Consider the following 22,486-nt stretch of genomic DNA (forward strand, 5'->3'; position numbering starts at 1 on the left):
TGACTCATTGTTTGAGACACGTCTCCTCCGCCTGGACTCCTTCTCTTTTCTTTTGAAGATAGATCCTCCCAGAATGTGCCTTCACCATGGCTTGGTTTGCATTTGTTTTTCTGTATATTTAATTTCTGTTAGCTGTGTTTTGTGTTTTAAGAGAATGCCTTGAGCTAAGTGAGGTGATCTCAGGGACTGCAGAGGGGAAAGGACAAGGAGGGGCGTGTGTGTTTGTGTGTGTGTGTGTGTATGTGTATGTGTGTGTATGTAAATGTTGTACAGTGTTGCCCTGTGTGCACAAATTAAGTTCATATTGTTGTAGTCGTGTCGATGTTAAAGATTATATGTGTAAAGCAAGAAAAGTCGTGTCCTTGTTTGGACAAAGCCACTATGGGAGCAAGTTTGTACTGGGAGGCTTTAAAAGTCGATTTTGCACTGGAGACGTTGGATAAGAAGCATCTGTATGTGAGCAGAACGTGGCTGTGGTCATGCTGCAGCGAGACAGAGACGTAGGCGAGTGTAAGCAGATTCCTCGAACCAACTAGTAATGTGAAAATGGTTATTGATGACTTTGAACCAGAGTACATTCTCCATCTGAGTGGGCCGTCTGGATGTCTGTTCTTTGAGCAGATTTGGTGGCGGTCCTCTGTGGCTGACATTCGGACACCAGGAGGCGCTGTTTAGGGTAGTACTGTTGTGTTGGTGGGAAATGCATGTGTATGTGCGGAGGAAAAGAAGGTGAGATGGACAGGCTGATGTTCTGCCGGGTGTTTCACGCTTGAGAAGAGAATCGATTTTCTTCTATGCATTTGATCTGTTTTAAAAGAATCTAGTTTTTATCTTTTGTCTCTAAATGACTGACACAGCTGGGAGAACGAGCAGTACGGTTTGGGAAAGTATTGAACACAATAGCAATTCGGACTGATTGAACATTCCTGGCAAGATGATGTGGCAGACTTTACTTTAAATGAGTTTTTTATTGAACATCACATTCCAGAGGGACTTTAACATTTTACAGTGACCTTACTCTGTGTGTATGAATTAATGGGAAAGCCATGGCAGAACACCACAGCACTGTTTTATACTTTATGTATACCATCAATTTATGAAATATGTAGACAGAATACACACGCTCCCAGTGCTTAGAGTTAAAGGTGCACTCTGCCAATTCTACACATGTTCAAATCTGTGTCTCGCAAGTGTCCTAACATTGTAGAATCACTATAGTAAATTGCGAGAGTGCCCCTTTAATAAACTAGAAAGAGGTCAGTGTAAAGTGTTTGAGTCGTCCTGAGTTGGAGTGATGCTGTCTCTCAAAGTGAGCAATAGGTTATTTTCTGTTATTGACGTCCACTGGGGCAGGTATTTCAGACTGTAAGCTGTTACTATGGAGACATACAGTTTATCCATGTATACTATGGAATCTATATAGGTTTCTAATGAGATGATTTGACAATGCATGCATATGAAAACATTATCTGGAATACTGCGTGCATATAAACGCACTCAGTATGTCCAAACACACTATCATCTTTATGGATACAATATGTTTTTCCATTCTTTTTATCATGCGTTCTTCCTAATTTGAGAGGCGTGAATTTACTATTTATATTTAAATGCTTGTACACATGCATTTATCGCATGAAAATTGATAGCCTTTTTATTTTAATAAATATTGCACAAATTATTCCATGAAAATTGCTGCTATTAGCATTGTAAATTTACCTGTAAATGGATCAATTGATTTATCTAACACTCTCTATCTCTTACTGTATACTACATTGGAATTCAATAGTTTTGTTTTTTAATCCCAGACGGAGAAACTAAAGTCAGCGCTTTGGTTCAGTGGCCAATATATTTTTAATATGAAGCAGTACAATTCCTCAAAATGAGGCACTTTCTCATGTGAGCCTTGGAGAAGATGTAGAAATAAAAGGTTGAAATATTTTCTGGGTGAAAATTGATTTTTTTTTTTATGAGGAAACTATAAAGTTGGAATTGCATTAAAGTTGAAGTATGAAACAATATATCACCATAGTCTAGTTATTATCTGTGTATTTATTATCTGGCCTTAAAGCCCAGGACCCTGGAGTCCTCTGATTGGTTACTATAGGTGGCTATCTGGTATGTTATTGGTTGGCAAGTTGTGAAGTGGTTACGTAGGTTGGGCTCTAGTTGGGTTGGTTGGTTGTGATATTGTGGTTCGTAACAGTTATGTGGTAATGAAGGAAGGGAGTGAGGTTTTCTTACGTGTTTGTGTGTCGATCGTGTGTGTGGATGTTGGGTGGACGTGGCTTTGATTCAGTCGTGTCCGTGAGTCTTTGCCGAGATGGGAAACGACCGCCAGCTGCCACTTTACCTATTCTACAGCGGACTTGAGCTGAGAGCAACGAACCCTCACCCCCCCACCCCCGCTCTCTTTGCACTTGAGTCTCTGTGGCTGGTGTGCTTTCCCATCCTGGTCTTTGCTCGTGGTGCTGTTAAAGGGGTTTAAGATCACTTCAGGCCTCTGGATGTCCCTTTATGTTATTGTGCCTCAGAAATCATGTGACCATCTTCCACACACTGTTTTTCATATCAACGCTTCAGTTCATTTGCACAGAAGTCTCCAGAGGGAATTAAAGAGTTAATTTCCTGGAACACTTGTATATGTAGGAAGAAAATACAACCTGATTTTATTTTTCATGTTGTTATTTACATTGTACTGAAACTGTTTTAATTTTCTGTTTTCAGTTCAGTATTTTGAGTTTTTTGGAGCAATATTCTTCAGCTATATCCTCGCACTCACTGCTCAACTGCAAGTAAAAAGATGAAAATGGGTTCAGTTGCGAGCTATTACTATGATGTGACAGCAGAGCTAAGCTCAAACACGGTGTCTTTATTTCCAGCACACATCCTGTCTATTACTCTCCACACAGTTTGCAGCATCATAAACGCATTAGTTTAACAGATAAAGTGTGACGCTGACATTAGATATGAAAAATGCAGCTCATGGGCCGCGTGGTGCACATGATCCACACAGCAACAAGAGCCATTTCAATAAGGAAGTAGAAAAAAACTAGCAGCAGTAATAACTGTAGTGCTTAGAATGGATTTAATGTTGTAACTTTGTTTCAAGTTTCCCTTTGTGCCACTGGAGAGAGCAGAGCAAAGCCAGCAGTTATTTATGTGACTGAATCGACCACAAGAACCACACTCAGTTCTATTTTTATTGACGTGTCCAATCATATTCAGCCTGCATATTGATCTGTACGAGTCCTCAGCCCCTCAGAATGTTTCTTTTCTTTAACTGCTTTACTTTCATCAGTTCCTTTTCTTGTCTTAAGTGCTTTTGTTTTGCTCAGAATCGGTCCCATATCTTTGTTGCATTCACCTCCTGTTGCATTTCCTGTAGCTCTGTGCTAACTATGGGATCACTGGTCTGGAGCAACATGCCCTCCCCCCTGCCTTAACGTGGCCTTCAATCTGGAGCCAGACTGGTTTTAGCAGGAACAATCCCAGCTCTCTAACTAAACATGCTGTACCCTCAATGCACTGTGCTATCGAAGAGAGTCATTCCAAAACCGTAAAAAAAATCCATTCTGGTTTACTATTAAAATTCCAATTTTCATCTTCTGATAACATCAACACCCTTCATTAGGATATCTGATTTCTTTAAAACCTGACAGCATCTGTGCTCAAAGGGATTCCCCCTGGTGGCTGCTGTCACACCTCAATCAGACGAGGGTCTGACTTCCACCAAGGGAATTTTATATACAACAAGAAAACCATCAAAATGAGAGAATTAAGAACCCACCACTGCCCTGCAGCAGCAGCAGCAGCATGCCTGACAGCTTCTGCCTCCCGGGATCATCACGCTGCCAGCCACCCGCCTGAGGCTGCTCTCTGCTCAGAAAAGTAATTGGCTCGGTTTTTGTATTTGCCGGGCACTAAAATATATTTTCCTGCCTTGGTTGTGAGTGTTCACCTTTTTTACTACCTCTTTCTCGCCTGACCAGAGTGTTCTGCCAACTTCTTCCCTGAGGCCTTTTAGCTGACAAAGAGTTGTACCTGCTGGCTGCATCCAGTTCACTTTCTCCGTGTTCTCAAACATTAGAATAAACCACACAAACAAACACGCAATACTCGGCTGCCAGGTGATGCCATACAGCCTTGGGGTTTTTTTGTTGTTTCCTTTTTGCAGTTTTTGGCAGTGACCCATATTTTTTTTACAGCTGGGTCTGCTTTCCAAGAACATTCAGATACAACTTCTCCTCTTGGTGCATTTTAAAGACAGTTGGTATCAATAGAATATTGCATTAAAGTTTCCTAGGTACCAGCAGCCATATTTAACTGAGCTGTGTAATAATAGAAGGCTAATAGGAGCTTAAGGAGGGGGCTTGGTGCTTGCTAAGTCAGGGAGTTTTAATACAACCACGTTACTCCTGCAAAAAAAAAAAAGCCCCTCCAGTCCCTGTAAGCTTTCACAGAATCAGCTAAAGAAAAAATAATCCAACATGGGTTTGATGTGGCCTCGTTCTGGTCAACAGTATTACTATATCATCCCAACTAACCATTACCAGTTCTGTTTGTCGCTACTGTTGATTCTTTGGAGCAGGTTTGTCTTGATGTGTCCTTTGTATGTGTGAGTGCACCATTGGAGTGGTTGTTCTGTGTATGTATGTGTATATATGCGCATATTAAGACTTATAAAAAGAAAAATCTGAGCACAAGTTTGGGTTTTGATTTAATTTAATGGTTTTATGTAATTCTATGCTGCAATCCAAAGAATAAACATGTATTATAATACATTTATAATTTTCATGTTTTATCATCTGAACAGGAATCTGGTAACAAAAAATAAAAAAAGGAAGATTAACAGAGTATTTGTTCTTTATTTGTACCAAACTGATCTAATGTTGAAAGACGTGTGCAGTTGTGGAGGCCGATGAGCACGAGGTTTACTCGTTCCACTGATGTCAACTGCTCTTCGGTCCGGTTTTATTTGTTATACGCTGGTGAAATATACTGAAGACAATTTTTGATGAATAAACCTGGCTCTGTTGACTTAAAAATGAACTGTATGGCAGTGAAACAATCCCAACTCAAGGTCCACTCGAGTGCTTTCAACTTGACCACTTAGGACGTTTCCTTGGTTGTCGTGGCGATGGATCTGTTGACAGCTCTGGAGAAAGCCAGTAAGCGGTCTTTGATTTGGGATTGTTACTTCCAATGTTCATAAAGACTACAGCCGGAGAGACGCCACTTATTCAAGGCTGAACAACTAATATGGATTCAAGAGTTTTTCTTGAGACCCAGAATTGTCTCTGATCTCTGTCATATTTTGAAGCAAATGTTGCTAATCGGTGGGTGGTTTGGCAACTGTGGATCTGATCAAACCACACGTTCCTGATAAAGCAGATTGTTTTGTAGTTCTATTTTTTTGCTTATTTAGCTGTGATTAACATCATTTAATGTTTACAAAAGATATAAAAGGACTTCGCAGTGACTGAGGCTTTACAGCTGAGGGTGAAGTGAAACCTGCTCTCAGACCTCAAGCTTTTTATTTAAAGCCCCTACAAGAAACTTTCATTTTGTGTTGGTTCTGGCGGCCCCTGTGGACAAAAGCAGTAGTGTTTCCACTGCCTCATTTCATTGATTTGAATGGGAATCCGACCCGGTGGCAGGCATTAAAAGTAACTGTACAGATATAGCCAATCATCTCACAGATGGCCTGGTTTGTTTATGTAGATCATATAGAGACATCAGTATAAACTCCTTGTAGTACGTTTATATATTCTATACTAAGATGTACCAGAATGAACTTTAACAGTGTCATTTCTATATACAGTTAATACTTTGACTTCATTTCCTGTACGTGGTCCCTGTGGTGGTGCCTGACTTTACACTTTGACATACAGACAAAATAAACCCAAGACACACTACGTGGACTCTGATCAGTTTTTATTCCCTTGTAAATAGAATATCAATAAAAACACACCTTAAAAATAACAAATAAGGTTTATCCAACAGATGAAAAAGTAACAAAAGGCATATGTAGATTTTCTACATAGCGATTACAGAACAGTCTACCGTCCAAAAAAGGCACTAAATCTTGAAATAGATAAGAACGATAGGGGATAAAAATCAATTCAAACTGATAGAACAAACGTCCTGCTGAGGTTGATATTTTTCATTCTTTAGAGAATTATTGAAGAGTTTATTGCCAAAATGAAATGGTAACCACTCAAGTTTAAAGAAAAATAAATGTTTTTTTACATGACTGATAAAATAATTGAACCAGATGTTCATTTTAAGTATATACAGTCATTGGCTGATTAAGGGAGAACATGAGGAATGGAACATTTACATTTTTATGTTGAATGCACGAATGTCGACCTCAATAAAAACAGCTTTTTGGAATATTAACTCTTCAAATGTCAAACTGCAGCTCTTATATTCACAATGTTGACTAAGGTTAGAGACAGACTGGAGCTTTCAGTCCTGAGGCATGAACTGACAGAGACCACACAGACAACAGCTCCCCTGTGCTTTTAATTCACACAGCAGACCTCAGATCAGATCAAGATCCTCTACGACCCCATTAACACCTTCCTCGACAAGTGCCACTGGAAGCAGCCACAATCCAAACAGTATAAAGACAAATATTTACCGTGCCGTCTGTGTTAGGGGACAGCAGTATTGCCAGAGGAAGACACAGTTGGATTTGGCAGGACAAAGACAAATGGGATCGAGACATCAGTGCCTGAAGGGGTGTGCACTGTACAGGTGTTCCAGGTGTAAAAAAACAGGATCTGATCTGAAACCTCAGCTGCTTTTGTTCCTGTGAAGAACCAGCAAAGGAAGCTCATCCTTCAAACAAAACAGTACAGCAAGGCAACAGAGGACTGAAGGCAGATGGTAGAACTGCATTTTAACCAATGAAAAGATACAACATGCTGCCGCCACTGCTGTCAGAAACAAAGTGCACATGGGTAGTCTGACACTGCTGAATATAACTGGAAGAGCAAAGGCTTTGTGTGTCGTTTATGGGAAAACTGGTACAACTGTGTTTCTATTCCATGATCACTTTGACTTATTACGCATTTCAGGTTGATTATAATATGAATACACACTTTCTGGCACTCTGATTTCTGTAAATAAAAAGTAAGGAGCCACTTTAGGGTCAAAAACTGAAAGCAAATACAAATGTAGTCAAGAAACAAAGACCAATCGATTTCAAATGGACTCTTATTGAGAAACAACATGAAAGGTCACGAGATTGCTGTCAAACAAGCAACAAGCTTATTTCTAGATGATCAACTGAATTTTGGCGCTACTGTAACACTGTCGTGTTAGAGAATAACCATTTCATCTTTAAATGTTTAAAACAGCCACATTGTGACAGAAAATAGGCAAAATTTAAAGACAGGAAGAGGATCTGAGATAATAAAATACTAAAAGTAAGACAGCAGCCTCACATGTACCATTAACAGTTTTGTTTCTGTTCATTGTTTTTTGTTTCTCATTTTAACTCTTTACTTTCAAACTTTTTAGCTCTAAAATGACTATAAATGACACTAATAAACTACTTTTTCACATCACATCAATTTGCTGCTTCAGAACTCCAAAGTACAACTTCATGAGACTACCATGAAGGCAGCAATTTAAACGATTAAAAACCCTGAAATAATCTCAAAACAGCACGTTGTCTTAAATGAATCTACAGATTCACTTCAGAAAGGCTTCTGCTTAGCAGATTTCAAATAAAATAAAACATCTTCTAACCCCTAGTGGTAGAGTGTATTTTGATATTTTGGTGTAAATAATTCAGATGACACAAAGCAACTGACTAATGATGCCTCAGAGTTTTATAAACGCTTAAAGCAAAGACACCAGGACAGCTCTGCTGCCGTACAATTAAAGAGACATTCCACCACAAAACTTCAGACATTCAGTCTGAAACCAACATTGATGGGTTGTTAGTATTGCACCAGGCTGAGGGGTGGGGGTATCTGTAGAAGTATTTCATGGACTATCAATGAATAAATTCTTTTTTGGAGTGGAATTTCCCTTTACTTTCAAACTTAATATTTATTGGCTCGATTTCGAGAAGGAATTTCCCTTTTAAAAAGGACACTGACATTTCTGTTGTGCCAGATGAGCCAGTGAAACATCTGTACAGCCTCATCACAGTTTGCTGTCAGTCTCCTCTGAATAAATCAGCTCTACAGTTACTTTTACTCTCCACTGTCTAAACTTTGATTCACATTGAAGCAGCTGTGGAGGAACCTGTGGGGTGTAGCTTATAGCTGCGGGGGGGCGGGGGTAAAGTGAGGTATTTGTGTTGAGTTTATAACTCTGAACTAGTAGCTTAGCCTGTAAAGCACCTGGTGATGAACAATGATGAACCGATTTAAGTGAAGCCCCTTTAGTGTTGGCCCTTACAGAACATCATGTGTTTAGCTTCCTTGCATTGCTTCAGATACAGTGATGTATATACGTACAGTCATTGTAGAAGTCCTTCATGCACTGATCCTGCTAGTTCACTGCAAAAAATAAGGCACTTAAACTTAAATCCATACAGCATAGTTCAAAAAATTCAATCAATTGAAGCTGCACCAATCTTTTTTTTTTTTTTTACATTAAAATTGTATTAAATGACTATGTATAATGTGAAAGGGGTTGTTTGTAGTGGCAAACCCACATACAATTATCATCCAACTCCATAGTTCCCCTTATCGTTTTAGCCTCTTTGAGCTAACCGTTTTGGTTTTCTAGCCCACAAACTCTGTAGCCGTCCTGTGTTTTCAGTGAAAAAGCTCCAGGAAATGTACTGTACACTACCAGCACCAAACTAACTAGCTTAGCAACTAGGTAGTGAATAGAGAGAGACATTTAGCAGCTGAAGAGTAAGATATTTCCCTCAGGGGTTGGTAGAAACCAAAACAGAGCTAAAATGAGAATGAATATTGGACTTTAAGTCAAGTTAAGTAGCCACCAAAAGGCAAAAAAACCCATCAAAACCCAACTTTAAAGAATTCCTTGTGGGGATGGAGATAAACAGAAATGCAAAACCTGGTTGGACTTCCACAATGACTGTAGTCGGATAAATATTTCTTGATTTGACTAGTCTATCAAATATTTACTTTTCAGCTAAATAACACTTTCTGCTGTGGTTTTATCAAGAGAACTCACTCACTAAATGTTCAACTATTAGCTTTCTGAGGAAAACCGCGGTTTCGCAATTATTTTTTTGTCTTCCTACTGCCTCTGTCATTCATAACGATCAATGAAATGTTTCAACAGCAGGGACTCTAAGCACCATGATAAAGATCCAATAAAGTGTCATTTAAAATGAAAATACAATTGAAACATGACAGTATGTGTTTAAAACACATGGCATATCGAGCACAAACACAGATATACCTAAAAAGGAAAAATGCATTTTGCTTGCAATAATTTGACACATCTGATGCATCTTTGATTAGCATATCTCTAAAACATAATTCCACCCATGACTATCATACACTCAGAAAATACACCAAATTTAAACTTAATACTTTGGCTAATGGTTTACTCACCTTTCACCAACAGAAAGACTCATACTGATAGTTTCTCTCATTTGAAGCTAATATGTCTATATACTGTAAATAGAAATGGATCAGGGTACATATATATACCCCGACAGCTTATATAACATACTGTATATATGTATGTGTGTATACATACATACATACATACATACACATGTGGTATATGTATGTAGTCACTTTACACTTTTATCTGTAGTATCTAGTAACAGTTTGTTACACTGTTGAATACCTCCCAACTGACTGGTCTGTATTGATTATAGATCATCTCACAGTGATTGATTCATTCTGCCTGATCACCCACCGAGTAAGTAGCTACAAATGAATAGCACTCGGTTACCTAGACATCCGGGTTCCTAGTTTTATTTTATATTTTCTATAAATCTATCAATGGTTTCGGCTTCCTTTGACATTTATTTATCGAGTAGCTTTACTCTTTTTTTAATGACGTGTTATTAATATGGAAGCAAAGAGAGGCTGTAACAATTTGAATCTGTTATTGCTGTTATTGTTCATATTCAAATACCCTGAATTAAATTATAAAACACTTGTTTATGGGATCCCCATTGTAATTTCAAATTGTACAATTTAAAAAAAACAACAACTCAGGAGTGCCTTTGTATGGAGGGGTTATTGGTAAAACTTGAATTTCTGAAGTTATGTCAGTAATGTTATCCAAGAAAGACATTCAGATGGGTTACTGAAACCCCTGCACAGTTCAACAACTGACAAAAGTCACTTCAGTTGCATTTTAGAAATTGGAGAACTTACAAATACTCACGTGACATTTCACAGAGGGTAATTTAACCACACAAATGCAGATAGTTGGTTTTCAATTTCATTCAGTAGTTCACAAAATTCTACATTATAATGGCCTTTCTTTGCTTCCATACATTGAGCTTATTTTACCAGGGCCAGGGATAGAGGAGTTGGTGATTCTGTTTCTTTCTCTCTTTTACATTTTAAAATCATCTTAGGCTCACAGAAATATAACGAGCTGTGACCTCGATGAAACTGAGCTTATTTTGCACTTCTTCTCACTGGAAGGAATAAACAGCAAAAATTTGAAATATGATTTAACTGTGATGAAATGTGCTACATAATTTTAAAACAATCAGTTAAAATGAACTTAACTTTCAAATTCATGTATTTACCTTTTGAGGCTGTTCAGTTGTGTTGTGATCACAGTGCAAGACCCTGAAACTATTTGAACCCCGTGTCAAATACAGTGTTGTCCTGCTGTGAAAAAATGCAGTTTTCAAAGAAATCTGCACAATGCATCATGTCCTGTTAGACATTCTCCTACGGAAGATTTATAATGCCCAGATAAAACCAAATCAACAAAGTGAAAAACAATATACATTGCTATATGTATTTCCTTTTAAGTATGCATTAGGCCTGCACAATTAATCGAAATATTGTTAAAATCTCAACATGGCCAAGTGCAGAAGCTGCGATTTTTTTGATAAAAGTAAAACGTAGCAAAACAGTATCATAATGAAGTACTGTTGTGCCGTGCCTACAAATCTCATTTGTTTGGCACAGACTCCAAAAAAGTTTTGATGCGAAAATTCTTACTAATTGTGAATCATATCACAATCGTACTATCTGTCTAAATAATATGATTTCTTTTACCATATTGTGCAGCTCTGGTACACAGTTACTGTGTTAATGAAATAATTCATGATTTATTTTATTTACGTCTTTGTTTGATTTGTTTTTATTTAGGCATTGTTATAGCCTGCTGGGGAGGACTTTAACAGATAAAGGTTTATCATTAATATTATAATATACTAGTAATGCCTATAAGAGCGTAGCAGAAGGTTGGTGGTTGGAGGTAGGGTTGGGAGGTATCTCAGGGTTGGAGTTTACACGACTTTTGGTCTTTTTTTTTTCACTTATTACATTCCTATAAAATCTGCTTGCATATTAACACACCTCTGATCCTGTTCCATTCATTACCCCGACAATTCCAATATCCACCGCCCCATTCAGTCGTCCTCCAGCGTTTCCGTCTTGATTTCATTCCCCATACTGCACCTTTCCCCATCAACCTGATTGGCTAGGGCTTGGTTGCTGTGATTGACAGCCGCCTTCTCCAAACCGATTGGGTCCTGGGCCTCGGACAGCGCACTGTGGATGGTGGGTTCGTCCTGGAGGGACGGGGATGGGGGAGACCAGGACACACCTGTCAATCTGGAACCTTCCGCCTGAGGGCCTGCCCCTGCCACTAGGGAGCGGCCAATCAGAGAAGTGCCCCTCTGTCCAGACAAGCCTCCTCTACCCAGGGCAGAAAACCAGCTAGGGAGCAGCGTGGGAACCTGAACAGGGAGAGGAGAATTGGAGGGAACGATTAGAACATTTTGGCTCCATTTTATTTCTTTTAATTTTAAGTTTCTACGGTACATCTGTCCTCATATCTTTATCTGAGGCCAAAGGTCTTTGATAAATGCAGTTGTGGTGAGGAGGCAGCGTGTTTGTGTAATCGGGCTGTACCTGGGTCGGAGAGGACAGGTCAGCTCGACTGAAACCAAACTGCCTGGCTGAAGCTCTCTTGTCAAATAAGGACACCTCACAACCCTGTGACAGAGAAGCACAGAGGTTATACAATAACCAGGTCATTCTACCATCACAAGAATAGTGTCATAATGCTCTCACCACTGTTAGAAATGTATGCTGATTTTACTGCTGACCATACTGAAAGTCTCTCTAAAGATAGACTGGGACATGTGACTATTAACTGTAACCGGTTACACAAACAGGAATCAAAACCAAGTAGATTTTATAATGTTCCATACACTGTTTAACTTTACTGACCCAAAGTTCACTGAGCCCCACTGTATATTTACTGTTCCACACATTCATACCTCTGAGCTGCTCATCTTCTGTTGTGACCGGGCAGCTCTGTGAGAGGCTCTCTGTGTTGGAGAGAAGTTACAACTCATTTACATCTAGTTTACCTGGTCAGGGAAGTCGTTGCCGTCCACTTCGTCGCTGTTGGACTGACCTCCTGGACTTTGAACCTCGATGCCGTGGCTCTCCAAGATGGCTGCTTCTTCAAAAACACAAACCTCATCATAGCATATCGACCTCAAACAACAACACACTCAAGAGTTCAGAAGCTAACCTTTTAGAGCAGAACATCCTGCAACTGCTGCTGGTAAAAATCATACCACTGCAAAAGGGAAGGAGTGTGTGTTCCTCAAAAGATGCTTTACAAAATTCTATAGCAGTACTTCCAGTTGGTCAACAAGGGACTAAAAGCTCTTTTATGTGTGCTTATTGATTTATTTAGAGAGAGACTGTTTGGGAAACCAGCACAATACAATGCATATGCTGTCCTTACTGGATCCCATACATAACGTTTCTGGGTATCTGCTATGTGTAACTCCGACAACATCCACTAATGTTAACACACACACAGACAGAGGTAGACATTACCAATGTTAGCGCGCCTCTTGATGTCTTTGCGGCGGTTGGCAAACCAGTTGTAGACTTTCAGAGATGTGACCCTCTCCAAATCTGACAGCTTCTTTCCTGTAACACCCACAGAGGACAGAGGCTCATTTAAGCACATTTTATTTCACTGGTCAAAGAGTATTTCTGAAGTAATGCAAGGCACAAAAGACTTTAAATAAGTGAAAGTTTACTAATGATCAGCAGTTACATTTTCCCTTTTCATGTGTTTACCTACCTGGTTTCTGAATGACAGCGTTGCAGGCAGTGGCAATCTCCTCTCTCTTCGCCTCATCGGGGTACTGGTTATCACTGAAGTAGCTGTGTATACACACAAAGCCAATTATAGTATCTTATGATGTTATACTTAGTTACATTTACAGCTAACTCTCAACTCTTCCTCCTCATCCTCCTCCTCCTCCTCACCTCTCCATAACAGCCAGACACTCCTTTCTCCAGGTGAACCGGCTCCCTCGCCGCAGACGGAAGCCCGGAGGGGCTGAGCCAAATGGAGGCGGGGCTTGGTGCCAGTCCATCATGTCGTCCAGAGCCAGCGGTGCGGCTCGCATGGCCAGTGTGGCACCTGAAGTCACAAATACCAGCCAGCGTTAGTAATACAGTTTACTTGCATTCAGTGTGTCAAACAGCGTGGTGCTAATTCACAAGCACACCTAAAAATATGTCTCAAAGATAATAATGAAATCATTATATATTGTACATTGACTGCGTACCTTCGCTGTGTGAATACTTAATCATCAGGTTGTAAGGACAGAGTGACCCATCACACCCTGATGTTCATTTATTTTACAGCATCGGGCCAATGAAACAAATTAAAGTCAAGAGATTCTAATCAAAGCATTTTTTCCATGGAGGACACAGGCTAACTTTATACTGTACATTCCAATATGTTGGTCTCAACTTAACACAATTTAGTCATTGTTCGATCACAGGAAAAACTTACTGTGTTTATTTCTGTAACCAGGGACATCTCAAGATGCCCATAAAAATGAAAACACATGCCGTGGCATTCTTCTGTCAAAAGGCTCTTTGATTACAACTCATGTCATCTGCAACTCTCCAAATTCCAGAACCCTGTCCTCTGCTTCAGAGCTTAAAAAGAATCTCTTCCTTTTAGTTCATACTGCAATCACAGCTATGAATACCAATGAGCTGAGGTACTAAATGATTTTTCTGCACTGATGTATTAGAGCTGTCAATCTAAGGTGTCCAGAGTCCTACTCAAGGAAACTTTAACAGTATGCAATGGACAGACTGATTGTCTATTATAAAGCATCCTTTTAATAGATAATTAGCTCTCCCCATTACGTTTGTATGTTCTCCTAGGTCTGAATGACCTGATTTTTGCTCAGTCACTGTTCTCTGGGTGTTTTTGCGTTGCCAGTCATGCATTCAGAGCAGCTGACTGGTTATTTTAAAAAAGTGTTATCCCTTTTATTCTACAGTCTTCTTTCCGTGTGGAGGGTAAGCAGGAGATGTAGGCCTGATGGTGGAGGGTGGTGTTACCAGGGTTGGTCTTCTCCAGCTGGTACCAGCGGAAGAAGGCTCGTTTCTTCTGCTCGCTGAGGTCTGATCCCTGCTGCAGGAGCCAGTGGGAGATCCGACTCTGGCTAATCCCTGGAGGAGGAGGAACAGAGTGAGATCTGTAGCGTCAGCAGGCAGGATGTTTGCTGGCATGACAACTTTTTCTAGTGGTGATTTAGTAGGCCTGGTTTGTGTGGCATACGAGGTTGATACTCACCCGTTACCTGAGCGACCACAGCCTGGGAGATCCGCCTGTTCGCCAGGAAGGACTTTATCTCCTCTTTGATTACAGCACTGTCTCTCCTACAGGCAGATGGGATAATCTACTGTTTACCACAAAGTGCAATAAATGTTCATATCTCCAAAAGCCATTACTAACACACAGTTACTGTACCAGCTGCAAGTCTGCAATCTACACTTCATGCGTAGGAATCAGAAACCAGACACTGCTGTAATATTCACTGCTCTCTTTCTGGTTTGATTTCATCTTCACACACCCTCAAATCAATACCACTCTGATTGCTGCTGTCTGACTGCAGACTAAAGATATGTGTGTGAGTGTGTGTGTGCTGTGCTGTGCGTGCGGGCATGTGTGTGCAGAATATGTGTGAGTGTACGTGTAGGCATTAATCCATGCATCATATTCAGATTCAGTGTGAGCTACAGGCAGGCTTGTCTACCACCAGGCCCTCTGTATTACCACCTAGTGCAACCACAACCTGTATGTTAGATTTTTGATAACAAGTAAAATGATCTTAATTATCATAATTCTAATTATGAGTACAAATTATTATCATGATTGTAGAAAACTGCAATTTATGTGTGTGATCCGACAGCTCTAAATACAGTTGGTAGGTGCTTGTGTCTTTGCCCTGAGGTCTGCCTCTTTTTAATACTGTCCAGTCTTCTGACCACTCAAAGTGCTTTTACACTACATGCCACTTTCACTCATTCATACAGTGATGACTTATCACGAATAGAAACTAACATTCATATCTTGGGAGCAAATTTTGGATTCAGTATCTTGCTCAAGGCCAACCTTCTGATTAGTGCACAACCAACTCTACCTCTGGCTACAGCCGCCCCATTTTAGCTAACTCAAACACTGGCTGTGTCTGTGTGGTATTTATAACCACTATAAATACACTATAGCCAATTTTTTCTGCCGATACCAATATCCATATTTGATTTTTTTTTTTTTAAATCTGATAATGATACATGTATACATGTAGGGTTCCCTTGTTTGTTTGTTTTTTAAGTGCAACCAAGAAATGTAATGTGCAGGACATTTTACAGTTGAAAAATAACCTTGTCACTACTCTCTGGTGGACAAACAATAGAATGGTGACACATTAACTGTTTATACATGCTGTGTATTTAAACATGATGCAACAATAATATCAGATATCAGTGCACCTCAAAGACAATATTTCATTAACCATCAAAATACCGTCTCTGAATACCTGCTCTGAGCTGGTCTGGTACTTCCTGGTCTAGACAGCTGTGGTCTAACCTAGTCTACACTGTGTTCCAAATTATTATGCATATACTGTTTTTGTTCTTTTTTCCCTACATAATTGGCAGTCAATAGGAGTTTTTATTCCTCAACAATTAATATTCGTAATCTGGATTTTATTAAATACACAGTTGCCAATGATGAAAATGGCCTTTTTTTGCCCAAATAACTCAAAATGCAACACAGAGTTTCAAATATATTTCTAAAGGATTGAAAGAGAAATCTGTTCTGTATTATTCCTGCATTAGAGGGGATAATTGTTCTAAAATCAAGGCTATTTCAATCAAAAACATCTTTACAGATCGAGTTACATATTAACATAGGAGCCCTTCTTTGATACCACATTCTCATCTCTCAACTCTCATCCATTGAACTTTATTGAAAAACTAAAGATCTAATGTTTTTTTAATTGAAATCATATTTGCATAATAATTTGGACCACAGTGTAAATTAAGACAAGTCTAGTCTGGTCTTACCTCATCAAGTCCTCCACCTTGTCATCGACATCTATGTCCTCTTCACTGGTCTCAAACCCATAGCCTGGTGCCGTCACGCTGCCACTAACCACACCAAGAGGAAACCGGGGTGGTGACAGCTTCCCGTTGGTGACACCGACTAGACCGTTCTGGGCTACCGCTGCCATGGCGACAGGTGAAGCTACTGGAATCGGGAGAGGCGGGGAGGTGGTGTCGAAGTTGTTATTAGGCGACAGTGAGAGTCGGTTGTCAGGGAAACTTGTCTGAGTGGCGGTGGAAGTCATGGAGGAAGAGGCTGCGGCGGTGCTGGAGGAAGACGAGGGAGGCATGTAGGAAGGTTTATGGGCCAACTTGTGTCCATGTTTCCGGTCCAAGTGGTCCAAGGTGTCCAGGGCGTGGAGGACCTCCGCCTGTGTGATCCCTGTCCTCCTTAGCCTCTGGAGGAGGTCAATCTGCTCGATGGTGAAACGAGGCTCCTCACACTGCTGGAACATCCTGGAGGAGATCATAACAACACAATTAATGGCTAAGAAAAGCGACACTCAGTACATTTACTCAAGTGATGTACTTTGTTGTACAGGTTGGAAGCTGTGGTACTTTACATAAATATTCCCAACCTGAAAGATTTTGCTGGGGAAATGTTTGAAACATTTGGATCCGTTACAGTTCGGTGAGAGCTGCAGAATGTTCCATTCACTGTGCATTGTAACTTCAGTCTAGTCGATAACAAATGGAGTTAGGTCAGCTACGGCTACACCATTAAAATACTTCTTGTAGGTTATGTCCGTGATCAAATTAGACTTGATTTTCTCTCACAAGCATGGACCGCTGTATTTCAGACAGCTCTGCAGCTGCAAGAAGCACTACGTCCTATGCAACAGTATTTTTTTTGCAGACACAGAACAGATCAGAACCATTCTATATAATTTTGTACATTTTACTGTCTAAAGTAAAATGCACAAAAAAAAAACAATTATAGCAAAAATGATTTACTTATGTAAAATTTAATAGAGCATTGTTGCAATGTCGCACTGAATATACAGCACTTAAGGGACTAAGTGTAGGTCGCTTTTGACCACTTGTATTGTTGTGGAACAAAGTGCCTCTTTTGTTTGCAGTGTGTAGCAGGCGTGATTCACATCTTGAAGTTGGTTCTACTCTATAACGCAGTAACACACCAACAGAGACAACAAAGAAGAAAAGATGGACGTAAACAAGGGACGGGTTGTTTTATTTTAATTAGTAGCTAGGAAATGCACTAAATCCGTTCGTAAGACCTCAGCAACACACACAACGCTGAATGTAAACATAATTCAGTCGTGGTTGATTATCTTCCACATCACATTCAGTACATGCATGTATTGTTCTCTGTGAATCTCCCCATGCATGGGTGCATAATTTAAATCCCGCTGAGGGTGGATTCAGTCCGTGTCAAAGAATGCTACTATACTGTAGAGAGGCAATTAAAGAATACAAAGACATTTAGTGGCTGTTGGCCATAAAAAGCAGACCTGATCTGATGTGATCTACATGTTCTACTTCTGATTAAATCTATACATTGTTGCTCAATAGTGACCTTATTCCCTACACACCGAGCTTCACATCCCTTCAAAAAAAACACCAATGAGACAATAACGGAACAAAATGGACGTACGGTCACATCTGTTAGCTTCCTGCCTGCACATTTACAGCACACATACACACACAGTAAGACATCAGAGCTCAGCAGCTGCTTTCCAGATATGAAGTGCATTCCTCCAGACTAAAAAAGGCTTTTATTATGGTACATACCTTTTCAACCACAATAACCATATAATGTTACCCAAATAATGTAATGTATGGTATGTTTTCAAACCCAGAATATGCTCACTTCAATGTGGCTTTAACAAAAAGTCATTTGCTTCCCATCTAAACTGATATGCCACATACTTTTAAATGTGCACTGATTTTGTGTCAATAGCGGTCACTGAACTAAAGTGAGAGAGAAAGAGGGAGAGCAGGAGAGAAATGAGATAACACGTCTGTCTTGATGCTTTTTTTTCTGATGCCGAGAAGAAAAACAGGCCACAGCAGAGAATCAAAGTCAGCAGACATGTCAACACTTATAGAGGAGGGTGAGGGCGAGCCTGTGTGTGTGTGTGTGTCTTGGGAAAAATGCCAAGAAAAATTTACATCTCAGGCAGCCAAGCTCCATACTTTCTCTCACTGCTGCAGAGGATGAGTCACGCTGTACAAAGTTGACTGATACATGGGATCGATACAGGACTGTGAAATGATCGTCTAAAATGTTTTGTTTTCATTTCATAATGACTGATTAACAATGTTTTGTTGCAAATTAACACTTCAATTATTTATCTTATTTCGATGTAGTGTTTTTAAAATCTTGTTTCCAGTCTTCCTGCATTACTGTTATTCAGTTATTGCAACATTTTGCTGACCAAAGTGCAGCATATGCAAGGAAACTGAAAGTATGAGAAACGCACGAATATTATTCAATTAAAAAGTTACAAATGTGATTACAATTGTTATTCACTGTGCAAGCCTCAGCTTTTATGCCTTTATTCGATAGCCGGCAGCAGAGAGATGACAGGAAATGAAGAAAGAAAGAGGTGGGGAATGACATGAAACAAAGGTCTCTGCCCAGATGCAAACAGGGGATGTTGCAATTCTTGGTCGACGCCTTAATCCCTCGGCCACCAGGGCCTCCGACCAAACAACTTCTCATGCCCACCCAGCCTTCGTTTGCTCCCTGTCTGAGTTTCGTTTTTTGAATGATGAGATTTAGTTTAGTTTTGCTCTACATGCACCGTGAACTATGAGGACTGCAGCGTGTGTGTGTAGATCTGCCAGATGCAATAGACAGACGCATTTAGAATGATCAAAGGAAGTATCTAAGTGAAGTTTGACTCTTCCACATAGGATCAGTGGTAGCCCTGCAAAACATGCACTGAAGCTGCACCCCTTTAAAGTCCAGTGAAGAGCAAGAAACGCTGACCTCTGCTGACCTCTACTCTCAACATCGCTTAACATCTCCAGCAACATTTCCAACCAAAACCGTTTTTATAAAAAAGGCAGCTTTAGATTAAGATTAAGCAGTGGAGAATTAACAAAACACTAAGAAAAGTTGACTTTCACTGAGCAAATAAATTATATTATATGTGTGTATATATTTTTTTTTTGGGGGGGGGTTGGCCTTTATTGGGCAGGACAGCTGAAGAGTGACAGGAAAAGGGGTGGGACAACAAACCGACGGTTGCTGCAGCAGGAAGTCAGCCTCAGTATATATATGGGGGGCGCCAGCTCTACCAGGTGAGCTATAGCGCCCCCCCATCAACCAATATTCTTTTTTACTTACACACTTATGAGCCAGTGTCACCTGACCAAACATTTGGACTAGTTTTTAATAAGTGAAGAACCACCCACCAGGGAACAACAGGGATAGATCGGCTTCTGTTAAGGTGCTACTAACTGTAAGAAGATGCACGAGGTCACCATGTGACCAGGAGGCAAACAGAACGTTCTGCCTTTGGAGTAGAATCTTATCGTTTACCTCATTATTTATCCTAGCCTCGCAAACTAGAGTATCCCACCAAAATGCATCGTTCCTCAAAAGCAAACCATCAGGGCAGCAAATCCACCTTTACGTACCCGCATTCGCCACAATGGCTGCCAGAGCACTTTGAGTTTAAGCCTGGATCTATCTAGAATTAGGAGCGAGCCCTTTTAGTGATCACTGAAGTCTCTCATCATGGCTACAGTACATTTTACATTAACAGAGCCTTTGCAGCAGCCACACTCACTCTGTTAAAAACATTGGTGCAGTAAAGACAAAGTACCTTATCAAAGTACTCAGACTTTTATCTTGTAGTTTCTTATCATGATAAAGAAGAGGCACCATCAAGGAAAAAAGGCATATTTAAAATGATGTTGGCAACTTCAGGTTCTAAGGGGGAAATAACATTATTATTAGGTCAGGGTTTGTTGGACTGACAGCAAACCAGTAGAAAACCAGTAAAACTCTGCCACAGATTGTGTGTTACAGTATGTGTGTGTGTGTGACTATGTGGGGCTGGGAGAGAGTATGTGTGCCAGTAGGGATGGAGAGACTAGTAATCAAATAGTGCTGACTGGCACTGCTCAACTCCTTAAGAGATCTCTGCTAAGCAGCAACAGCAGGAAGTGTGGGCACGAACACACACACACACACACACACTTAAGTAACAACCAGGATAATACTGTTTGACTCCAGATCTAATGTGCCCTTCCAGCTCACACAATCCTGAAGTGTCATGAGCAAAGATACCCAATGCCTTCCAGCTCCAGGTGCTGCTCTGTAGCTAAACTTGACCTCTGACCTCCGGAGCAGCAGAGAGGGATAACACAGTAATACATCAACAAACTCTGCAAGACGCACCATGCAAGACCGGCCCCTCACTTTATCCGTCTGTGTGTGTTTGGGACAAAATGATGTTTGCTGTGCTTAAAGGCTTACGTCTAATAAAGCTTTAACATGTTAAATATGAGCGGGATTAATATTGCTGAACCCAGTGACCTGCATAAGATCCTATCCAGACGTGGCACAAAGTGTAGCCCGGTTGCAGGAATGAGCCAGCTGAGCACAAACACTAAAGTCATTTAAATACAGTAGGCAACTTTTTAACTGGCTCCAGAGCAGGAAATTTAAACAAGAAAAACAACAGCTGGCTCCAAAATACCAGGGGAGCTCCGGAGAGCGTTCTCGACTTTCACGCCGAAACACGTTGAAAAAATTATGGATTTTGATTTCGCCTTGCTTCTAGGAAAATGTGCATGCCCGATAGAGGGTGTCTTAAGACGAGTCGTGGGTATCGAAGAACAACTCCTCAATTCGGCATGTATCTTATAAACCTAACCATTCTTAACGCAACTCAACTGTACGTTTGATTCCTGGTTCGCCTGTTGTTCACCGTAATTATCACACTAAACTAAAATACACTGTGCATCGCGGTGGAGCACTGTAGAGCAACTGGAAAAGTTGACATTGTGTTTGATTTAGTGTTTCTTGGTGAACTACGTGCATGCCGAATTAGACACTGACTCTTTATAATTCAGATGAGAGCGTCCATATCAGTTTAGACAGTGTGACCCTTAACCGCCAAGTAAAACGCCGCAGCACAGCCGAAATATTTAAGGAGTTTAGTTATCAGCAGAGAGAGAAAAGGAAATGTATCGGGCTAGCAGGACCGTTTTAAGACAGCAGTAGTTGGAGCTGCAGGACTTAACTTACCTTAATATTCCAGTCTAAGAGCCTCCACAGATGTTTATTTGACCATATATGTATTGCCTTGGGGCGCCAGGACACACGAAGACTGTCAGTTTTCCCAAAATGTCTCCTCTGTTTCTAATTGGGTTTCAATCCACCGTCAGACACATTCGCCTTTTGTCCGGCAGACAGGCGCCATGTTGACACAATGACGCAAGGAACGACGGGATTCGCAGTTTACAGAACTTACTGTACTCACAGAGCTGCCAGTTTATTAGGTACACCTGGATATAAATACAATATCTCTGCAAGGTTGCACGCCTTTATTTGGTTTATGGTGTCTTGTTGACAACTCTATGGACAATCAGGCTGCACTGTAGGGTGTTTCTAATATTTTGTCCACCCAGCATTTTTATGTTACTTAGTTTGTCTCAGGATGATTAAAATAGTCAGGTTCAGAACCAACTTTCTATTCTACTCCAACTATTTAATTCCTGTTTTTTCAAAATCACTAAAACAATTCACACATTTAGGTGATACACATTAACAAAAAAGTTTAGTGTCTCACATAAATTCAAAAACTATCCTGCTGAAGTAAACGTTACACCTGATCGTACTCAAAAGCTCTCCTGAGTGCCTCGTTCAGTCCCCACACAGCTGCGAAACACTGGAGCAGAGAGGTGGACACGGT

General features: G+C 40.4%; 2 protein-coding genes across 4 annotated transcripts in view; one reads left to right on the forward strand and one right to left on the reverse strand.

Moving 5' to 3' along the window:
* kif13ba (kinesin family member 13Ba) overlaps positions 1-4,849 on the forward strand; it is a gene marked incomplete in the record, with an annotated part of 42,204 nt that extends 37,355 nt beyond the window's left edge. The window contains 1 exon segment of the mRNA XM_035651825.1: positions 1-4,849.
* Positions 4,850-5,919: 1,070 nt separating this feature from the next.
* On the reverse strand, positions 5,920-21,993 carry LOC118320755 (homeobox-containing protein 1-like). Of its 3 annotated transcripts, none has more exons than XM_035651828.1 (10): positions 21,820-21,993; positions 16,554-17,048; positions 14,779-14,864; positions 14,544-14,654; positions 13,446-13,602; positions 13,258-13,340; positions 13,005-13,100; positions 12,524-12,612; positions 12,060-12,143; positions 5,920-11,884 (listed from the first exon to the last, which is right to left on the reverse strand). In XM_035651828.1, the coding sequence occupies exons 2-10, from the start codon at positions 17,045-17,047 to the stop codon at positions 11,555-11,557; spliced, it is 1,530 nt and encodes a 509-aa protein (XP_035507721.1). In that variant the 5' UTR covers position 17,048; positions 21,820-21,993; the 3' UTR covers positions 5,920-11,554. The 3 variants fall into 3 exon arrangements, with proteins under 3 accessions (XP_035507721.1, XP_035507720.1, XP_035507719.1); XM_035651827.1 differs by having other exon boundaries at positions 12,524-12,615; XM_035651826.1 differs by having other exon boundaries at positions 12,524-12,618.
* Between the last annotated feature and the right edge of the window lie 493 nt (positions 21,994-22,486).

Source organism: Morone saxatilis, unplaced genomic scaffold (assembly GCF_004916995.1).
Source record: "Morone saxatilis isolate NCDOM2014 unplaced genomic scaffold, NCSU_SB_2.0 Contig11, whole genome shotgun sequence".
Classification (NCBI taxonomy): Eukaryota; Metazoa; Chordata; class Actinopteri; family Moronidae; genus Morone; species Morone saxatilis.